Here is a 21,941-nt window from a genome sequence, read left to right as displayed (position 1 = left end):
AGTAAAGATAAAAAATGGATTTCAGTGACAATTCCAGCCTTGAGAAGCTCCTATTGTGACCATGGTTGAGTTAGCGTGCTGATCGTTTTCTCCTTAATGTAATCTTTAACGTTATATAGCTGTAGGTATATGTGAAGCGATGTATTAGAACTATTATTTCCATGAGTAATTTCAAGAGAAATATGCTCATGATTAGGAGGTCGATTTTTTTTTTATTAAATGCTATCCTGTCAGTTTAATAACTTTGTAAGAAATCAACCTTAAAATGACTTGTTTTGAAGGGGCACATTTATAAACGCGGAATTCCCAGAGCAAGAAATCTATCTCATTTTAGGCCTGTTAATAAAGTTTTCACAACTGAATTTTACAGCATTAACACACACACACAAAAGAAATAAAAACTTTGGAAGGCTGCTTATGAGAGTGGGAGAACGTTCGTCTTCAGAAACCAAAAAGATGGCATGGGGAGCAAGCCTGTGAAATTTACTTTGAAAATTGAAGAAAGCTTCTGTCAAATAGGTTTCGAAACTGGTTTTTAGGTCTCGGGAAGAGAGGGTGTTGCTAGCGCCGCACAAGGCGTTGAAGGCGTCGATTTTTTTACTACCATGAATTTAAAATCTTGCCTGAACGCTGCCGGTTTCAGCAAACCCAGCTCGCGGCGGGAGAATGACGAATTTTCCGCTAGGCACAAACACAAATTTAACGCAAGGCGAGCGCCGTGCTGTGCCGTGCCCCGCTGCTACGCGCAGGACAGACGCCCGGGGCGAGGGGGGGGGGGGGGCGGCAGCGCCAGCCCCAGCACCGGCCCCCGCCCGGGACCCCTACGCCGCCGAGTCGCCGCTCGCCGGCGGAGCAGCTCGGGGGCGGGCGGGCAGAAGTTAACTTCCACCTGCCCCGAACCGCCGCTGCGCCGGCAGAAGGAGGCGGGGGCGGGGGCGGAGGCAGGCGGGGAAGCCGAAGACCCGGCTCTGGCAGGCTCCGAGGGTCCGGCCGGGTGTAATTCCCCCCTAATCCCCGCCACGGCGGCGCTTCCCCGGCCGAGCCATGTCTGCGGCTTCCCCGCCATGCCGAGCCTAGCGGGGAGCGGGAGGACTGGCGGCCGGGAGGCGCACAAGATGAAGACCCTGATGGTAAGTGCATTGTTGGCACTGCTCATCCCGGCAGCGGGGAGGAGCGGGGCTGCCCCGGGCAGCCGGCACACGCTCCAGCCTTCCCCATCCTGCGTCCCCGCGGCTCTTCGGGATCGCGCGAAGGCGAGCCCAGCCCCGGCGGCGGCGGTGAAGAACTTTCCGCCGGCTTTCTTTTATTCGTGTTCCTCATCGTTCCGGGGTTTTGCGTGTGTGTGTGTGTGTGTGTGCGTTTCAAGGAGCGTATAGAAAGCCGATCTGCTTAAAGGACGAGGCTGGAGGTAGCTGGGCGGGGGGGAGCTCTACAATTCGCAACACTCGTTAAAATGCGCGAATGAGATGCCCAAAGGGTGACGGCTGCACGGGAGTGAGAGGTGCGGGGGAACCGGGCACGCAGAGGGGAGAAGAAGCGAGGGCGCAGGGATGAGGGGGAGAGAGAGAGGCGGGGAAGCGGGCCGGCAAGGGGCCAGGAGGAGGAAGGAGGGGGTTCCCCAATTCTCTCCTCGCACTTTTCCCGGGTCTCTGGCGGCGTGAAACTTACGGGCGCCGCGAGTGCAGAGGCGGGGAGCGGTGTGGCCGCGCTGGGCCCTGCGGCGGGGGGAGCCCGCTGCCCCGCGGCGCTGAGACGCTTCTCTCTCTGCCCCCCGCAGCGCCACGGGCTGGCCGTCTGCTTGGCGCTCACCACCATGTGCACCAGCTTGTTGCTCATGTACGGCGGCATCGGCGGCGGCGGCGGGGGCCACCCGGAGCCGCGGCGGCAGCAGCAGCAGGTGGCGGCGGTGCCCAGCCACCCGCCGGGACGCGGCCAGCACCGCCCGGCGCTCCCCGTCGGGGCCGGTCTGCTGGAGGGCTACATCAGCGTCCTGGAGCACAAGGTGAGCCTCCGGCCGCCCGGGACCCCGTGCTGCCCCGTCGCCCAAGGGGGCCCCGGCTCCGTACCGGTAAAGCTCTCCTCCCGGCCCTCCGTGCGGCTGGCATCCCTGCCGTAGCGCCTTGTCCTGAGGGCGTGGATTAACGGGACCCGGTGTCCAGCCTGTGGTTAGGCCTTTGTGGAGTGTTGGTTTGCGCTTCCCTTGAGCAGCAGAAGATGTAGGGTGAAGTGTTTTGTTTCTGATGTTGGATGCGAGAGGTACGCTACAAATGTATGCCTATGATGATATTAGGAAGGGTTAAAGAAGGAAGTTTAGTTACTGGAAGGGAAAGTCAATAGGTAGGTGTTTATTCTTAGCTCATTCCATCTTGGGAAACCAAAGAGAACTGTATCTCCTGCACAAATGACCTTTTCATCCTCCTTCTGGGAAGCAGAAGTTGTCAACCGTAGTCTGCATTCTAGAAATTGGGAGCATCTCTTTAATGGTGAACAAAATTATGTCCCTCCCCTTGACACAGGAATTAGCAGGCTGGATTGTCAGACTGTAATACCCGTTTACCAGAGATAGGCAGACTAAGCTTTGCTATCTCACAGGGCAGACGTAATGACATAAAGCGAGGAAGGTGGCACATCCATGCTGAAGAGATATTCGAGCTTCAGTAATTTTCTCAGAAGGCAGATTCCTGTACTTGCGCGGTGTTCAGTTTGTTGCGTTTACCTGGAAACTCCAAGGACTCCTCTCTGCCAAAACCACAGATAATGTTTAGTACACACACTTCTTGCAGAAGAAATTTACTGTAAAAAATAAGCAAGGGAGGCAAGGATTCTTAACTTTCTCATGTTTTCACATCCAGAGTGACATCTTTCTGAAAGATACGTTGTCAGACAAGTTGCTGAGCTCAGTTTAGAGGTAGTGTGAAGATCAGTGACTTTGATATACAGACATTTTTGTTGTTCCTTCTGGCTTCACTTTCTATGCAAGAGTTATCTGTAGGGCTCTTAACACAGAAAAATAGCTCATGATGGTTCCTTGTAGGCTTTATTTGCTTTCTTACATGGTTCTCCTGGAAATTCTCAAATGTAATGTCTGTATACAAGAAGCAAGTTTGGCCGTGTGGCTCTCTACTGTGTGAGGTGTTCTGTTGTAATTCTTCTGTTCTTCTTCAACATGACTGTAGTGATGAGGTGTAGAGATACATGCTCACGATTTTTGTAAGCAGTAATAATTGAAAAGGTATTTATGGATTTTTAGGGTGTATATGCAAGTAGCCTTCTGACACTGGTAACCCCTTACATTGATTTCTCCTGACTCACAGACACCCCTCATTAATAGAAAGTACTTAAAATCGCTATTGTGTGTTCATTGTTTTCCAGGGTAATTGTAATGTTTCCCTGTGTTTTGGAGAATGCTGATCCTCTGGCTTCTTCATATGTTGTAATATGGCCCAAACCCCACAGATACTCCATTTCTGAATTTTGTTTCACATAGCTCGTGCCTCACAGTAATAACCTGCTGAAGCTTTAATAACTTTTCCACATAACTTCTGGGGGTCAAAAAGAAGATGATGCAGTCCCTGCTGTGTTCCCAGCTTGCTTTGTCTTATTTTAATGCACATGAGATCATGCAGAGAGCTGTGACACTGTGGTATATGGAGCAGTGAGGACACTGTATTACCATAAGGAGATGATGGGGGAGAGACGGGCTCAGCTTTGGCTCCTAATAGTGTATTTGTTAGAGTATTTTAACAGACACATGCATTTAACATGGATTTACAATCTCGGAATACATAGGTTTCCTGCAGAATAAAAAATGGAGAATGCAAAAGATTGTAAGCATTAAAGGTTTGGAAAAAGAAGGTTACAGGACTGGTGATGAAGAGAACAGGGAGAGAAATGGCAAGAACTGAGAAATGGTGAAAAATTTTCAGAGAGCATGGTTTTTGTGTGGGACACTGGAGACTGCAGAGAAGACAACTTGAATAGCAAGCAGCATAAAAGTCCAGCCCAAAGTGAGAGAAAATGAAGGAATCGGGGAGGTGTAAGGAATATTAGGAGAGCTGCAAGAGGAGAGCAAGATAAAATTCTGTAGCTGTGAGAAGGACAGGATATTTGAAGAGACAGGGAGGTCTGAAAGCAGGTGAAAAGTAACTGTTGTATGAGGACAACAGGCTTGAAAAGGTAAGGGGGGAGTGACTTCAGCAATGGTACCTGTTATTTTGATGGCACAGAAGTGAGAGTGTGAAATGACAATGGATCGTAGATTTTTCACAATACAGCTTCCTTAATTTCCCATATAGAGTCTTGGGATTATCTGTCAGGTTGAATGACCTGAAGCTAAATGACCATTATACAAAATTCATCCGTGGTATGTGTTCATGCATGAATGACGGTTAGCACTAGTCTAGATCATTCAGATCTATGAGCTGAAGCATGTTCTTAACTTTAGAAAGACTTTGTTTCTGGATCCCATAGTTTGCTTTGACAGGAAAACCTAGTTTTGTGTTTGTGGTGGTGTACCCATTCTGATGCATTTAATGAGAGTGAGTATGCACATATATGTAGAAGCTATATGATAAGTACCAAAGTTATTATTAATCCATAATTACAATATCAGTATTGACACGTACAGAAGCTGTGATATATGGTAGTATAGACATTTCTCTCCAGGGATAAAATATAATGGTTGTCCACATTGTGAAGTCTCATGTGTTACAAATGTCTATCACTCCTAGCAATACAGGTGATTTAGTAGTGCTGGGTGATCATGTATGGAGACTACTTGAGACTACTTAGTAAAGTACAAATGATTTTAAAATATAGGTTGCAATATTGTAATTACCAATTATTTTCCTCCTTTTATTTTATATTCAGTAAGAATTGTAGTGCCGCATTCATCCTGTCAAGATAAGCAGGCAGTCTCTGAGAATACAGATAAAATACGTGATATTCCTTTTATGGGGTTGAAGACCCTTTTTGCAGGAGTCTCTTGTCACTTGGTCAGATTTGTGACGTTTTGTTTCTTAGTGCTGCTCTTCCCTGAATGAAGCAGCAGAGATCAGAACCCATGTTCTTAGCTTCAGCAGCCTTTCACAGTTTAGCAGTGCAAACTTCGTTTTTGTTGAACTGATCTCCTAAAACAAGAAAATTTGGAAATGCAGTGGATTCAGAGACTGGTTCTTGGCATTTTGCCTCTGGGTGTCCCAGACCAACAGCAGCTGACAGTCAGTGTTGATGGATGTTTGAAATTAATTAATGATATCTTTTTTTGTTCCTAATATCCTGATGTTTATATCATAAAACCTCTCACATTTGAAACGGAAAACGTGGTTTGTTGATAGTTGCTATTGAGAGGTCAAGGACCAAAACAAATCAGAGAAGTAGCAGCTACCCTCTACTTCAAGGAGCTGTTGCTTCCTACAGAGGCACATTGGCAGTGTAGCACTGCTGAGCTATTGCATCTGTTCTGCAATTAGGAGGGACGAGAGTCCCAGACTGTCAAACTAACATCTTTCAAGAATTCTTTGAGTGTAATCCTGAAATTAAAGAGGCTTTGTCACTGGTGTCAAGGGAAGCAGAATTATGCTCTTCCGTGGGGAGGCATGGGGATAAGACTTTCTGTTGATTTATTGTAGTGCTAGCAAGAAATTACAATGCTAATATTTTTAAAGCAATTACAGCATACAAATAAGAGACTGTTAATGAAAGTAGAAAACCTAGCACTATTCCAGAACTTGGAAGAAACAAATATTTAACCATTTTATTACTATTCTGAAATGAATGTGAGAACATGTCTCTGGATACTTAAAAAGCTTTTTACCCAATATTGACTCAACAGTTGGTACTGCAAACAAAATATGAGTTTGTCATGTATGTAACTGAATAATATTTCAAGCCATCAAGGATTTTGTTTCTTAGAAAATAAAAAAAAACGTATCAAAATAAATCTTGCAGACAAAATGTATGATTTATTAGAAAAACATTTAAATACTTGGAGAGCATTGAGATCAACATGATAATTTAAGTGATCAGAATGATTTCCTAATTTATGATAATGTGCATTATCACATGCAAAAAACATTTATGATGACTTTAAATTAATGCAGAGCAGAGAATAGTGTAGTTAATGAAGTGTTTGAGGAAGAGTCATTCTGCAAATAGTGCTATAGCTCCTTAATCTCTGAGACATAATAAGTTGTTCTGGGATGAAACTATTTTTTCTCGGATAGTAAACTTTGTGCACATAAAATAGGGGGGAATCTTGCCATGTTTTATGTTCTTTTTAATGAGTATTAGAAAGAAAGAGTTTGGAATTTGCATTTTTACCTAAATAGTTAAACTATTGACGGTTTTGGACTGAATAGTTTGTGAGGGTCACTAAACCAACTTTCATAACTAACGTAAGTGGAGATGAGAAAGAATTATTTTGAGGGTCTTAGTGTATTTCAAATGAATTTATCAAGGTATCTTACAACAAAACAGCTTGTCTTGCCTGCGGTGGGATGGAGTCCACTGAGTTGAAGTAAACCATGTACCATGATTTCATTACATGTTCCCATTTGCCTCTGAAATTCTTTCCCGCAAAGGAAGGAGCACAGACTTTATTATGCAATTAAGTATTTGTTGGAGCTTTTGTTATGTGAGAGATCCACAAGGGGGAGACTTTAGTCTAGAATAACCTTATTGGGGGACACTTCTGCCTGTCAGAGATCTAGGCAAGATGTGAGTCTAGAAGCCCCTTGGTCGGAATTTTCTTGGTTTCTTGGCTTTTTTTGTATTTTGAGGTACTATAGTTACCTTTTACGCTGATAAGCTGTAGGTTCATTAAAACCCTCTTATAGTTGACAGAGTAAAAAAGAAAAAATTAGGACCATGACAGTCAGAGAATGTAACTGAATATCCACATGCAGAGAGCAGAGACAATTGTTTTACCAGATTTAAATTATGACTATCTTGTGCTTTATATTTTCTTGCTTTTCAGCTACTGCAGTAGTGTGCATTTTCAGCCTAACAAATTGTAACATTGGATTAATTAATTTTGATGACCCTTGTCTAAAATTTTTAGCAGCTTCTGTGTGTGCTAGATGATAATACCTAGTTACATAGCGCACAACAATGATAGGAAATGGTGGTACATTTTCCTATTTTCCAGGTTGCATGGCACCTCTGCAAAGAACCAGTAGTCCTAGCCTGGCATTATTCCAACTTAGAATATCTTGAAATATTTTCAAATGTTTATATATAGGTATCAGTTAAATGCATAAACTGCACAGTTATTTTATGAAAAAGGCCATATTCTGTAGTTGGACAAATTTTTTATAGAATTTTGACTCGAGTGTCTGCCTGAAAGAGAGCACAAATGTTAGCTGTCAGGATAATAAAAGCAAGTAATATTTTACAGTTACCACTATTGCTTAATTTTTTTTTAAATAAGTGCTGTTAAAGATGAAATCTAACTAGTAGAGGTAGTGACTCCAGGCAGAGGCCAGGACCTGTTGCTTAAAACAGTTGTCTAAAAGGAGTACAGGTACTGTTACTATCTGCCCCTCTACTCCACTCTGGTGAGACCCCACCTGCAGTACTGTTGTCCAGCTCTGGAACCCTCAGCACAAGAAAGACATGGGCCTGTTGGAACAGATCCAGAGGCGGGCCACAAAAAATGATCAGAGGGATGGAACACCTCTGCTGTGAGGAGAGGCTGGGAGAGGTGGGGTTTTTCAGCCTGGAGAAGAGAAGGGTCCAGGGAGACCTTATTGTAGCCTTCCAGTATCTAATGGGGGCTTGTAAGAAAGATGGGGACAGACTTTTTAGCAGAGCCTGTTGTGACAGGACAAGGGGTAATGGTTTTAAACTAAAAGAGGGTGGATTTAGGCTAGATATAAGGCAGAAATTTTTCACAGTGAGGGTGGTGAAACACTGGCACAGGTTGCCCGGAGAGGTGGGAGATGCCCCATCCCTGGAAACATTCAAGGTGAGGTTGGATGGGGCTCTGAGCAACTTGATCTAGTTGAGATGTCCCTGCTCATTGCAGGGGGTTTGGACCAGATGACCGTTAAAGGTCCCTTCCAACCCAAACTATTCTATGATTCTAAATATTCAGATGTCCCTGAAAATGGAAAGATGTTTGGTATGCCTCTAGTATATGGTGTTATTCAATTAATTCATGTAATGTAATGCATAAAAACATACCCAACCACAAAGTAGCTGTGTTCTGCTCATTTCCTGGTTGTTGAGAAGGTAAAGGAGAGTAAATCATTGTTGTTACACTGAAAACAGAGAAAGTATTGGAGTTTGTACCAGGTGCCCTGTGTACTTTGTGACATTTTGTGATGTAGTTTTATTCTTTCATAGAAACTGAGGCAAAAAGGTTATTTCAGAGACTGTATCACAAAATCTTGATGATTGATTTAAGTACAAACATAAATAGTAGTTAGATGGTCAGGTCAAGACAGTTAATGCAGAATTGTGTTTTAGTTTTCTCACATTTTAAAAAAGTCACATCTCACAGCAATATCTGATACCATGAAATTCGTCATAATATGTTATCTGGTTTTCAAAACTGACTAAGAAAAAGTTCTCTTTTTTTTTTTTTCTTCAGAGAAGAAAAATTGCAGAAGCATGAAGATGTTGTTTTGTGCTGCTTTTTTTTTTGATTGATTCTGGATTATAGTGTTTATCCTAGATCATGAAAAATGAAGAATGAGTGAATATGCTCTTTCCTAGTTTATGAATATCCTATGCATCATATTTTAATAAGTGGGTGCTGTCTGTTTCCCTTGTCTGCTTCCCTATGTTCTTTTGCAAACATGCAAAATTCTTCATTCGATGGATATGCAAAATAGTTCCAGGCAGGGAATTGGTGACACTTTGTCTGCTAGTGAGATATGCCTGTCTCTCATGCAAAAACACGTAATTTTTTTTTTCTGTTCATTTTCATCATTAGTTTCAATGGCCACATTTATATTTCTAGTATGTGCTGAAGTATATCATATTTGATAACCATTTAAACTTACCGTATTGTGCACTTTTTGCACAGAGTCTTTCACTGTGAGCATTTTAGGCTATTTTCATCTTCCTGTGAAGACAAAGTGTTCTTTTAGTGGAAGCAAGTCTGAACTAAATGAGATTTTCAATGACAGGAAATGTAATTTTTGTTCACAGCTGATGGATATCTCTCAGTAGAGTTCCTTGAGTTCTCCCTTTCTGCTTGTCCTGGGACATAAGTGGATATTGAGTGTCATCCTAACTATGTGATAAGCTGAGAACAATAGACTGCAGGTAGTTTCCTTTTCCCAGTGACCTTCCGTATTAGTTTAACCTGTATTTCTCAGTAATGCTCCGTATGCACATCCCTGATGCTGAGGTGGCATTGATACAAAGAACTCAGTGTATTAATTGAACTTCTAATTAGGGCAATTATGATCGAATCAGCAGTCGTTTGGTGCTGATATAAGCAGATGTGACAGCACAAAAGCTACTTTGAAGGTGAGATGAAGCATCATGGTGTTTTGCCTCACTCTGTTTCACCTCATCCCTAAGCAATCTCCACTAGTCATCACTCTTTTGCTCTAATAGTTAAAGCTTTAAGTGTTAAGACCAGGTTAATTACTGAAGTTTGCTACCAGCTGGAAAAGCCAATATTTTCATTTCAGAAACTATTGTTCTCCATTGTCATTCTGAAAAAATCCCAATACAGTTAAGAATGAGAGTCACATATGAAGTGAGGGGAGAAGTCAAAGCTGAGACCCTCTGCCTTCAGAGAGTCTGTTTGCAACAGAAGTGCAAAATACAAACGGAGAAGTGGAGCTCTGAGGTGCCCCTTGAAGGTGTTACATGAAAGACAGAGTTGGGTGCTGAGAAACACGTACACGTTCCTGTAGAGAATATACCACATTTGAACTGGGGTTAGGCAAATCTGGTAATACTGTTAGTGCCTGGACTGTATTTTGAGATACATACAATGTAAGAGAAGCTCAATGTGTATATTAACTGCAATAATAAATACCAGATTCTTACTGGAACCTTGTAAGAAAACTTCTGAATAAGATTGGGTTATCTTAAAATACAGAGGGGACAAACCAATATATTTAATAATTAGCATATTTTTTCAGAAGGACAGTGAACTAGTGTAAAATGTTCATTGCCCAAGAAAATGGAACAGTAATGGGTTTATATGGTATACAGGCAGCATAAGATCACGTTTTCTTAATTCAGTTTTAATAATCTGGACTGTTGTGAGTAACATAGAACAAGAATACATAAATGTGTACTTCATCATCAAATACAACACATTAAGAATTCATTGCAGCTGTAGAAAAATTTCCATTACACAACGGATGTCTTAGTAAGAAATAACTTGGAAAAGAAGAGACTGTTTCTCAGTAAACAGTCAATACATTTGGAATATGCATTTTTGTTTAGCAAATACTATCTTTTAATTTTAGTATGTTATTAACATCCTCAGGTATTGGCAATGTTGTTAATATATTACAGAAACAAAATAGTCTGTAAATTTTGTACTGTTGGACAGTATTAAATTAGACTGTATCTTGCCCTCAGCTATAGCAGGTCATAAAAGCAGATATAATAACACTCATCAGAGCATCAGTCTAAGAGTAACCTCTAAGGAAAAGAAAAATTCAACAGTGCACGTTTGTGCAAACATACATCTGTATCAAGCTTTGCGCACAGGAAAGTTAGAGGAATGTTGTTATACTTAAGAAAAGGCTCGCTGAGGAATAGGCTTCTAGAGACTGCATTCATCATCAAGTACATGCTACTTACCAGTTTGCCTGCATGAGGCTAAAACCTTTTCTCCCAGTTTGAGACACCAGGCCACATTTTGTAGATAGTGATGAGAGTTACATTCAGGCTCATTACCTTCTCAACTTTCTCGCCTGCGTTTCATTCTCTGTGGATAGACATTTTTTCTCCTGTTTCAATGAAATTCACCCTTGTGACTTGTACGAAACATACACATCTGAGGAAGCACATAATCGAGGCAACTGACAGGAAGGTAGCACATGGTTACGGCCTCATAAAGCGTGATGTGGCGATCCGAAAGCTGGGGGAGGCTGGGTCAGTAAGTCTATGTAGTGTAGTTCAAGACAGGCTTGTTAGCTTGAATTTGAAAGCAGAATAGTCGCACTGTATCTGAAGAAGTAAGTCCTGATTTCTGGCAGGTACTTTTCTTCTGGAGCTGGGCTGGCTCTGTACTGTGCTTTGTGTGGCATTCAGGGTCAGGATAGGCTGAGGCTACATGGAACTATATATACACGTTGTGTTTGCAGAGACTGAACATTTGGCCATAGCAAAGGTATGTGTAGAAAACATGATGATTTCTAAGATTTGTCCATAATCCTTATGAGAAAGCACTTGGCCAAATGCAAGGAAGCAGTGCTCTCCCAACCTTATCCTCCTGTGCTGTCCCTTCCCTGCTCTGCTCTAGCTTTTCAGTGTGGCATCTTTGGGTCAGTCCTTCAGACACTTGGCTAAATTTCATCCTTGGAGATTAGAACAATGACAAATGTGCTCCTGAATTTTGTTGTGGTCCATTTTATTCCTAATGCTATTGTAAAAGGGTTAGTTTTACAGATCTCAGCATATTGATTGGCTCTGAAACAGGAACATAAACCTCACAATACAGCCAATGGTCTGACTGCAGCTACCAGAGTGATGCAGAGTTAATACTGCCTGTCCTTCCTCAGCTCATCTGCCTGCGACTGCACAATTGTAGGGGAACTCTTTTTTTAAAAGCAAAACATAACAAAACACTTTGTTTTATTTAGATAATTTCTTTCTTAACACTTATATTCCATAAAATAGTCGTTATTGATATTGTTGATGACTATCCGAAAGACATTTTGCAAATTAAAAACCTATGTCAAAGTCACCACTATTTCCATTTGTTCATCTACTTATGTGTTCTCTTTATAATACTGCTCTGGATTTCTTACTGTTTTTAATAGTGATTCATGAGCCTTACAAAGACTGAGACAGTTTGTTATAATATTGCTCACACATCCATGAGAACTACCTCGGACATGAATGGGACTATACATAATAAGCAGCACTTCAGTAAGGGTTTCCCCCTCTTGCTGAGTGCCAGCTGACATGATGTCTAAGCATATGTCTATGTGGGATTTTGCCAGCAGACGAGAGCATGCTCTGCTCTCCCTTTGAGCTGGTTGGAGATGCACCGGCTCTGCTCTGGCAGCTGAGTAGCTGCAGTTAGCATGTTGCTAAGCCAGAACTAATGAGCTTGACTGAGAGGCAGGGTTTATTATCTTGGGCTCAGAAGCATATTTAGTGTGGTTATGTAGCTTACACCATAGAGCTTCTCTATGCTCTACTATCTCTATGCATGGGCAGAGCTTGCTTGTGGTGGGTTGTATGGAGCATGGTCAGTATTTGCTTGAATCTTCCTGCAAAAACCTGATAGTCCATAAGCTAGTGGTTTCCTAACCCTGGCCCAGAGGAGCGTTTCAGTCCTCTGCCACACCACCGAGAATTTCCTACCTAATACAATTAGAGAATATAACTACAACCTACAGATTTAGTGTGCTTTTTTCACTGGGCACAGACTTATCAAAGAAAAGATTTTAATTGCTTTGCTTTAGAAAATCATGTTTTAGAATGAAGCTAGGGGGTTGTTTGCTTGTAACATGGCTTTTCTATATACATAGCTTATTTAATTTGTAATGTTTGTGTTTTTATTTGTGTTTTCTGGTATTACCATGTGTATTTCTTTGGAAATGTTGACGGCTATACCTTAGTTTTGATCAATGAAGAAATTTTGCGGATAGGATATCTAGTAATACCTTTACTATCTAACGTAAGACTGCTGAGCCTTAATGTTACTCTTTCTATATGTAATTATCATATTAATAGATTTAATTTTGATTTATCTTTTAATTTTTATGAATAGCCAAAAGCTCTGTTGTTTTTTACAAGTAGAATCAAAAACAGCAAAAGTGAATAATTTTTCTCTGGATCTGCTTTACGTCTCGGTAGCAGCACAAAGAAGCAATGAACCTAGTTATAGATATGCTGAATATTCTTTCTCAGGAGTAATGTTGGTGTATCCCTGATGGTTTAAGGGCATAAATTGAGGTACTTTGTGCAGCTGGTAGATGTGGAGGAGGGATATCAGGGCCAGGAGGGTATCTCTGGTATTAATGCATCTGATTTCTTCCAGCACAGTGATCCCCTTTGATTTGCAGCAATCTGTGCAATACAGAACAGCTTTCAGGGTGTCTTTAATTATGCCTGTGGACATTTTGGCCTGGAAAGTGAAATGAGGCTTTAAAATCGCCTTTCCTTCCCAGCTGTGCTGATTTGAAACTTCGAACAGCTTGTTACCCACTTCTAAGTGTAGGGATCATGTTTCTGCTCTCATGAAAGACACTGAAAGTGCAGCAGCATTCTGCGCTTCAGTAGAAGATGCAGTTGGTTCTCAGTCTTTCCATCAGAGCTCTCACTGCTGTCAAGATGGAATAGCAACGTATCCTATACATACAGCCTGTAAAAGCATGCGTCTTCAGATCAAATCGAGATTTGAGACAATTCACAGGGCCTGAAAACCTGTCTTTGAGGTTTCATATTGATATGGAATACAGTAAAACCACTACATTAGGAACACTGTAGAAATAGAGTTTATACTAAAAGCAGACAGAGCCATTATGCTTATATCAGTGCTTTCAGACGCATATAGAATTAATTGATTGATGATAAGATGCATCAGCTTTATTAAAGTTTCTCAGAAATTATGTTTTATGGTTATGCTACTTCCTAAGGATATTTTTCAGTGTTATGAAGATGACATACCCTATTTGTAGTGCACAGTGTGGGGAAAAAAAAAACCCCACGGGAATTAGTGTCCTAACATTTGAACTTTCAGATATCATGATTAATTTTTATGGTCTATGGCAAATAAAAAAAGATTAATTCAATCACTTGAAGCTGCAAGAGTTGGTCAGCCATGTCACGCTAAGTCCTAGGACCAACAGTTATTTAAGTTCTCAAGACTTTTTAAAATTGAGTGCAGTGATTGCAGAAAGTGCATGAAAACCTTGTGACTGAGATCAGAGGTAAAAACAGCTGTTTACAGAGCAGTGTGTAAGCCAATTTAGCTGAAATTGTAGTCCCAGCACCTCTTGATTGTGGATGATGAGGTTGCATCTGCTTGTCTTTTTTTTTTTTTTAATTGGAGTTGCTCCTTTTGTGTAGCAGTCTGTGCAAAACACCGAGACATTAAAATTCAAAATAAAAATAATCTTTAAAAAATAGTAAGTTTTCTAGTTCTGTTTTGTTTTCTTTGGAAAACAAATAGATCTGTCAAATTTTTTGTTTGTTTTACATCCTGTGCTTTACATCAGTAAAACTACTGAAAATTACATTACACTGTGTTTATTAAAGTTGTGCTCCTATGCAGTAATACACATAAGACATCTTATACTGCCTTAAGGATTAAGTTAAGCTCCTTTGTCAAGCCTGTTGGTACGGCAGGACTGTTAATCTTTAACTGTCAGAGTCTGGTTAGATCCTTCTTTAGACTGAGGCCATGTCTAAGTGCAAAGAAATTAAAATGAATTAACTCTCCTAGTATTTATGCCTTCATATTTTTGCACAGAGCAATCAATAAAAAGAGAAGCTGTGTTAGACATACATATTTCTATAAGAAGACTGCATTTCAAGCTCTTACTTAGCAGCATCGTAATTTGCTTTATGCTTGTGAAATATGAAGACAAAGTTGACAGAAAGTGTTCAAAATATTAAATTCACGAAAATAAGATGTGCAGTGGGTGACAACTCACTGAAAGGAGGACAGGCAAAATTTTGTGAACCTACACTTCCTAATTAAAATTCCATGGAGTTGTCTACAGTATGTTCATGTTTTATTACATCAGTAATTACTCTTACATTTTCCTTTCAAATTACAACATTAAGTCACAAAAGAAGAGGTGTGCTATAGTTGCAGCATATTTAGACAAGGCAAGGCTTGGAACAAAACTGTATGAAAAGAACGGTGAAGCTGGGAGGCAAAGCTAAATTCAGTGTGAAAGATTAAAGCTAATATTTTAGCCCCAACGGGGAATAAAACTGGTAGTAAGGAGCCACAGTATTGTGCTACAGGTAGCAAAGGTGTACATTTCACTGTGGATGTCTGTACTGTTTAATTGATGTTGTCCTTGTGAAGAGGAATTTTTTTAATAATTATCTGATAATAGCCAACTAGTGCGATTAGTGCAAATATTCAAAGTGGTAATATAATCATCCAATGAAGTGATACAGGTTGTATATTGAAGCGGTAGGTAAAATAAACTACAAAGAAGCTTTTAAGTGTGGTAGATGTTGTACTTTCCTAATCGGGCTATGTTTTTTGAAATGATAGGAAAAGAAACCCTCAACAAGTAATAGCTTTCTTTTGCATTCTCCTTCAAATACAGTTTCAAGTGACTGTTTTTATATTTTACACACATACAACCTTCCGATTTTCTGAAACAAGAGGTTCTTTCCCTCAACTCATTAAATAATAATACTTTGTACTTACATATCACCTTGCTTCTGAGGATCTCTAAGTGCGGTAGAAGCATTAAATGGAGACTCCTGCCTTAAAGTACAGGAGTATTAATTCCTTATGACATAGGGGGATACTGAAACAAAATGTTCAAACCACAGTTTTGACCTTGAGTGTCCAGTGAGGAATTAATGACCTTCTTAAATATGTTATGCCAGAGGCAGTACTTGTGTTGCTGATTGGCTCAGCCTCGGCTAGCGACGGGTCTGTCTTGGAGATCTATCGAACACAGGGGAAGCTTCTAGCAGCTTCTCACAGAAGCCACCCCTGTAGCCCTCCACTACCAAAAACTTGACACGCAAACCCAATACAGGCGCACAGAAAGAGCAATCCTTAAGTCCTTAGGTGGTGGCTGAGCAAGGCTTTTGAAAACCACACTTCTGGTTTTGGCTTTCAGGTTCTGTCAAAGTGTCATCAACTATGTCTGAGAGACAGATCTCGCTCTAAATTAGTACACAGGCACTCAAATACATGGCCTGATTTTCAGAGCATGTTGAACCACATGCATTTTGCAACACCTCTGGTCACTTAGGGCATGTTAACTCTTTAAGCATGGTATTTGATGTGCGCAGCAGGGCTGCACAGTATTTTGGGCTCTAGTAAACTTTAATGAGGTGTGCAAATACAGGCACTGAACAAGGTTAAATAGGCACCCTCAGGTCCTTAGGGAAACAGCATATTCATCATACTGACACCAACTACTTATATAAAGGTCATTAATTTGTTATGCCTTAAAATATTTGGTATATATTTTATATTGTATTATATTGTGCATTTGGTATCTATTATGTGACATATTAAAAATATATTCTGTTTAAAAAACAAATACATTCATTTCAGTGATGTGAAGAAGAATCATGGCAGCACACCTCAGATTTCTCTTTGCATATTTAAGTAATCCCCTCATGTTTTAGTGTAAAGAAAAATAAAATCCTTGCCTGACTGCAAAAGATGACCAACAGTGATTTAAAACATATTTGAATATAAATGTTGGGCTTGTATAAAGTACTTGATAGTTTTGGAGTATGAAGTCTATCACAACCTTGTGAAACTCGAACAGTCTGGGAAGAGCAGGAAAAATCTTGCCATATACCTGGAAAGACATCTTCAAAAGCAAAGGTAGAAGTTGTCTTTAGACTGCCAGCTCAGTCCTTAACCTCTCTGTGACTGCAGATCCAGAGTTTCCTTGGACATTGAGTTGCGGCAAAGTCACTTGTGGTGTGACTGTATTTGTATTTGATCTAGTAGATGAAAATGGTAGGTCTCTGTAGACTGTAAGGGCATCCACTGTATGCTTAGGTAGCCCTCTGTTTCCTTTGCCTAAAATTTGAAAAGTCTAAAGAGTGAGTACAAATATTATAAATACAAAAATTATAAATACAACAATACAGATACAAAAAGTTTCAGATTTTTTCTCTATAGCAGTAGTAACATATGAGCAACTGGGTATAGAAATATAGGATTTATGGTGTATCATCTTTGAAAAAAATGAAGGTCATCTTTCAGGCTTAACATTATGCGACTGAAGTCTAAATGACCTCAGTTTTCTTTGCTTTCTATGGATTAGGAGTAAATATTTTTATCTTCCCTTTCAAAGAGTAAAAATAAAGATCAAACCATTCTGTTCTTCTCATTTAAAACAGGAAAGTTGGAGAAGAGAACTGCAAGTAGTGAATCCTGTTATCATAGGTAATAAAACTGCAATAAAAGCTGCACTGCACAGCTTTTAGAGTGAAGGTGTACAAACCATACCGTTCTGATTAGACACTGAAATACAGATATTCCTTGCCACAGTGTTGCAGCTTAAGCTAGATACATGACTCACAAATGGTGAACTCTGACAAATAATCCATCAAGTGATGTTGAGACTCTGTCAGGGAAGGCAGCCTCACACAACGTTTTTTCTTCTTCTCTATTATAATCCATCACTTCTTGTTGTGCCTCTCCTAACGGTCTTATATTGGCAGACACTCTTGTAACTTTCTAGCTCTCTGTATTTCTTGGGAGAACAAAAGCATAGCACTGGGGGACTAAGGCCATTCCCACGTGCTGCTTTGCAGAGCTAGGAGGAGGCACACAAGGTCAGGAAACGCTACAAATGAAATACCATTATTCAAAGAGCCCAGCCTTGCTTCCACTAAAACTCTGTGGAATTCTGCCCTGGAAGTCAGCAGCAGCAGGATTAGTACCCAGGCCTGCAGCCCCATCAGTTGTTATTAGCAGAGGCTGCCAGGGCTGGGGGTGCAGGTCTGTGAGACGTTAAGCGTCAGCTGGCGATCACCTAATAGTGCGTCTCTCGTATGTGGGCACACAGACATCATCCTGGTTCTGCTTTGAAGTGTTGGAATCTGTAAATCAATGAAGTTTGAAGACAGAAGGGCAAGTAGCATACAGGGTCAGGCCCTCTTCAGATTCACGCAGGTTAGGGAAAAGAGCGGGAGGCTGCTGTCTAGGGAGAATCATTGTTAGGTCCCAAATACTTTCTATACTGTACGTTTCTAAAAATCTTCGTGTATGGGTCTCATTGTTAAAGGAGCACAAGAACTTAGAATACCACAGAAGAAATTGGAGCCGAAGGGTTACTACAGAATTGGGATTGGATTAAATAATAATTTCAAAAATATTATTTTTAAACATTTTTTAGGATTCTTTGTGTTAAAGGGTGACAGTAATAGAAAGTGACACTTGTTTTTCTATCGACAGGTCTACGTTTTAATAAAGTACAGACTTCGGTAATGCTTTTTGTTACATGTTATTCTGATAGTGTCTGTGAAATGACCATTTGTAAGGAATTCCCATTTGAGGGTTGATGTTTCAGTGGTCATCGTCAGATCTGAGGAAGTCTGTATGGTTTTATGAGCGGTGCCAGGATTATACTATTGAGGGACACTGAATCTCTGTTGTTCCATTCTTGAAACTAGCACTGAGCTCAAGTCCCAGCGGTGCCCTGAAAGGCCAGAACTTCCTTTCATAAACCACTGACCTTTCTTCTTGATTATCTTTGTGAACTGGTGCTGTCTTTCAGTTAATAGAACTTTGTAATTGGAGAGCTAGGAGGGATAAAAAAGAAGTGACAGTTTTTGCTGCTGGTTAGATATTAATGTGAGTCCTGAATGCCTTTTAAATATGTTATTCTAAATTTGAGGAAATGGAGAAGAGCACTTTTATGTATTAAAAAGGCTAGGAAAACAAACAAACAAAAACCCCATTTGTCTGATGAGATTGAAGGATGTGTCACTCAACTTGAAACTGGAGATGTAGATACAGAAACCCTTTATGAATGCAAAAATACAATGCCGCGTTATACTTTTGTAGGCTTTTTTGAGAGATTTACTATTTTAAATATAAATATTGTCTGTAAATATTACTATACTGCAACTGACTTTGGTTTAGTCCTGTAGTTGAGACTGAAAGAGAAATTCAAACAGCAAAATATTTCTGCAGCTGGACTGGTGAGAGTTAGAGCAGCTCCATGCTGTCTCTAAAATTAATTCTCTGAATTAATATATACTCTGAATATTTTAATTCTGTACTGTTTGCTTCAGCCTGTGCTAATGGCTAAGGGAAGGGTTGGTGTGAAGCCATTCTTGAACACTTCACGATGTCTGCCCATTTGAATGCTCCTATATAATATTTTAAAAGTATGAAATGGGCTTAGTGTAAAATAGAACCAGGCTAACTAGTCTTAATTTGAAATCTTTGGATACTAAAACCCCAGCATTTCAAGATGAATCTGTCTGTGTCTGGATGCACCCAAGGTCTCAGAGAGGGTGCCCCCTCCCAAGAAAGTTGAGGCTCCACATCCTGAGGTGTTACACACTTGCCATCAGTAAGGCCTATGGTTGATCACTTTGCAGAAGGCATTAGCAGTATATTTTAGGTGAGGCCTGAAACAGTGGTGGTGAAAGCTCCACGTCTCCTAACCTTTGCTCTAGCTCCCACTTCTAAACACTCAGCTTTCATTCCTACAGAAGCTGTTAAGAAACAGGGAAGATAGAGAACAAATGCTATCAGCGCCCTCATCTGACCACAGATTCAAGAACCCCAAGGTCTTCTTGAATTATTTTCCTGTGTTAAGTGAATTGTTCAAACAATTGTCTAAACATTTGCTGTGGATGTATTCTTCTAGGAGTAATGTTTTCTACAGGATGCACCTTCCGTGAAATGGCGCTTACCTAATGCTTTGTATTGAAAACAGCATTTGAAAAAGGCAAATTATAATTTGGCTCTAGAAAGTGATGTTTGGCAGTTCATTTGCTTTCTTAATACAGAAATGAAAATAGTATGACAGTATGTGAGAAATTGTTTATTCAAGGCTGTACAAGAAGTAGACTGTTACAAACAGACACTGCTGCTGTTCTGGCAATGGACTAATTGGCTCCGAGGGCAATGCAAACAGGACACAGTTACAGAATAAGGTGTTTATTTACGTTAACATTATTTCTGTAAGCCTTCTTGCAGAGCAGGCTCTGAGGTGCCAGGTGCTTGCAAACACAGGGCAAGGAGACAGTCCCATTCTATTGATTTTTCTTTTAACATGCTATACCTAGTACTTGCATAACTCTTCCTAAAGTGCTTTGAGCCCTTAGGGTAAAGAATGGATCAGTGTTATGGCTCTCATTTTAAAGATGAAAGATGAAATTCAAAGTGATAATTTCACTATAAACTAGGCAGCCTATGGGTTCGAAGTGATCCACAGGGTTGCTTCTTGGACTAAAAGGCTGCCTGCGTTGTTTGCTTGGGGTTTCTCTATTTCTTGGCCAGTGGCTGACCAGGAAAATCCTGACAGCTGACCGAGAGGTACCACCTGGCTATCTAGAATAAAACTTACTCAGTTCACATCTGTACCCACAGTTACCGGACCTGCTGCATATCTGCTGTGGTTGCTTGATGAAAGACAGCAAATTCTCATTTGTTTAAGGAGGCTGGCTTGCAGCCATGAAATGGGATAGAAAGTAGCATTTGTCCTGCGAAGTTGCATAACTCAAGTGTTAGGTGCTGAATCCAGGTGAAACATCCTCATCCTTGGAAAATGATACAGAGAGCATCAACCCAGTGTCTGTATTTTGCATACGATTGTCATGTTCTTGTTTTTGTAGAACGATTCAGTGGTGTTAATTTTATTGAATCCTGTGTAGCATATCTAACTGCAAAAGTAGCAGGCATTCTTTGCTGCCTTTGGCATTTAATGCTGTAGCGTATGTGAAATCACCGGTTTTGAAGATACGAAGAAGGGGACACTAGGTTAAGTATTTTCTCACTGATAAAGCTTTTGGAAAGATTCTTCCAGCTTTTGAAATGGCAGAGTTGTGCCAGTTAAGATTTGCGTTTCAGAATGGTTCACCTTCTTATTTGCAGTAAAAGTGAGGATACAGATGGGATATGTAATTCACCTGCAGTGAATTTGTGCTACATGGTGGATTTGGTTAAAAAAATGAAAAGGTTTGTGCTTTGAAGGCAAATGAATGGTAATATAAATCAGCTTTTAGTTTTATCATAGCTGTGTTTACCTCAAATTATTTTGAGATGCCAGTGCTAAAGTGAAACATTTGTTCTGAAGTCAGAGAAACTAGCTCCTTGGTCTTCTTTCAGTAAAGGTTAAATCTTGTATTGGAAGAACAGTAGTCTCAAAAATGCCAATTCTACTTTATATATCATCTCAGTGTGACTTTTTTTTTTTTTAAAAAAAGTTCTTTTTCCTGTGTGTTATTTCCTTGTCTCATTGCATCTCAGTGCAGTCTGTTGTTGTGCATTCGAATGGAATATACCATTAAGCTATATAATACTGAAAGCCTCTGCTCTGAAGTCCAGTGAGACATATCTTCCCTTTTACCAGTAGATAGTGATAATGTAAGTCACTAATCTCATTAGTTCAAAAACACCACCCCATAGCACTTGGGTGCTTTTTGGGTGCAAGAAGTAGAAGAGACATGATTAAGTCTGTAGAAACTGGAAAGAAAATGTTTCTTCTGAGGTAACAATACACTTATGCTAGTTCAGTATTAATGTTCTGGAAGACAATGGAAGAGTCTTTGATTTTTAAATTAATTTCCCTGTGTCCTGCATGAGAAAACTTAGTATCTTGCATTAGTATGTTTGTGATACAACTACAAAATGGCATGTTGATATTTTTTACTATTCATAATTTGCCTTTCTGTCAATATTCTTTATGCTGTTTATCTTCCCACCCTCCCTGAAAGGAGTTGACAACTCCATTTTTGTTTTTAGCTACAGTAGTTGGGATTATCCTCAGGTGTATGTTGCTGCTCTTGGCAAGTACAGAATCTGTCAGCTGTTCATAGACATGTTTAGTAAGTAGCATTATTATTTTATTCAAGCATTTAAATTTGACTGATGAGTTCATCTA

The 21,941-nt window shown here is 40.3% G+C and overlaps 1 protein-coding gene across 1 annotated transcript in view; it reads left to right on the top strand.

The window, feature by feature from the left end:
- Nucleotides 1–898: 898 nt before the first annotated feature.
- Nucleotides 899–21,941, top strand: part of ST6GALNAC5 (ST6 N-acetylgalactosaminide alpha-2,6-sialyltransferase 5) — a gene marked incomplete at its 3' end in the record, with an annotated part of 71,543 nt that continues 50,500 nt past the window's right edge. Inside the window, exons 1-2 of the mRNA XM_082002911.1 lie at nt 899–1,130; nt 1,778–2,002. Coding sequence (XP_081859037.1) covers nt 1,065–1,130; nt 1,778–2,002 — 291 coding nt within the window. The 5' untranslated portion in view covers nt 899–1,064. The remainder of the gene's footprint in view (nt 1,131–1,777; nt 2,003–21,941) is intronic.

This window comes from Phaethon aethereus, assembly GCF_964289735.1.
Source record: "Phaethon aethereus genome assembly, chromosome: 8".
In the NCBI taxonomy this organism is placed as follows: domain Eukaryota; kingdom Metazoa; phylum Chordata; class Aves; order Phaethontiformes; family Phaethontidae; genus Phaethon; species Phaethon aethereus.
Note: the sequence above shows the minus strand (reverse complement) of the source record. Positions and strands in the feature narration are given on the sequence as shown.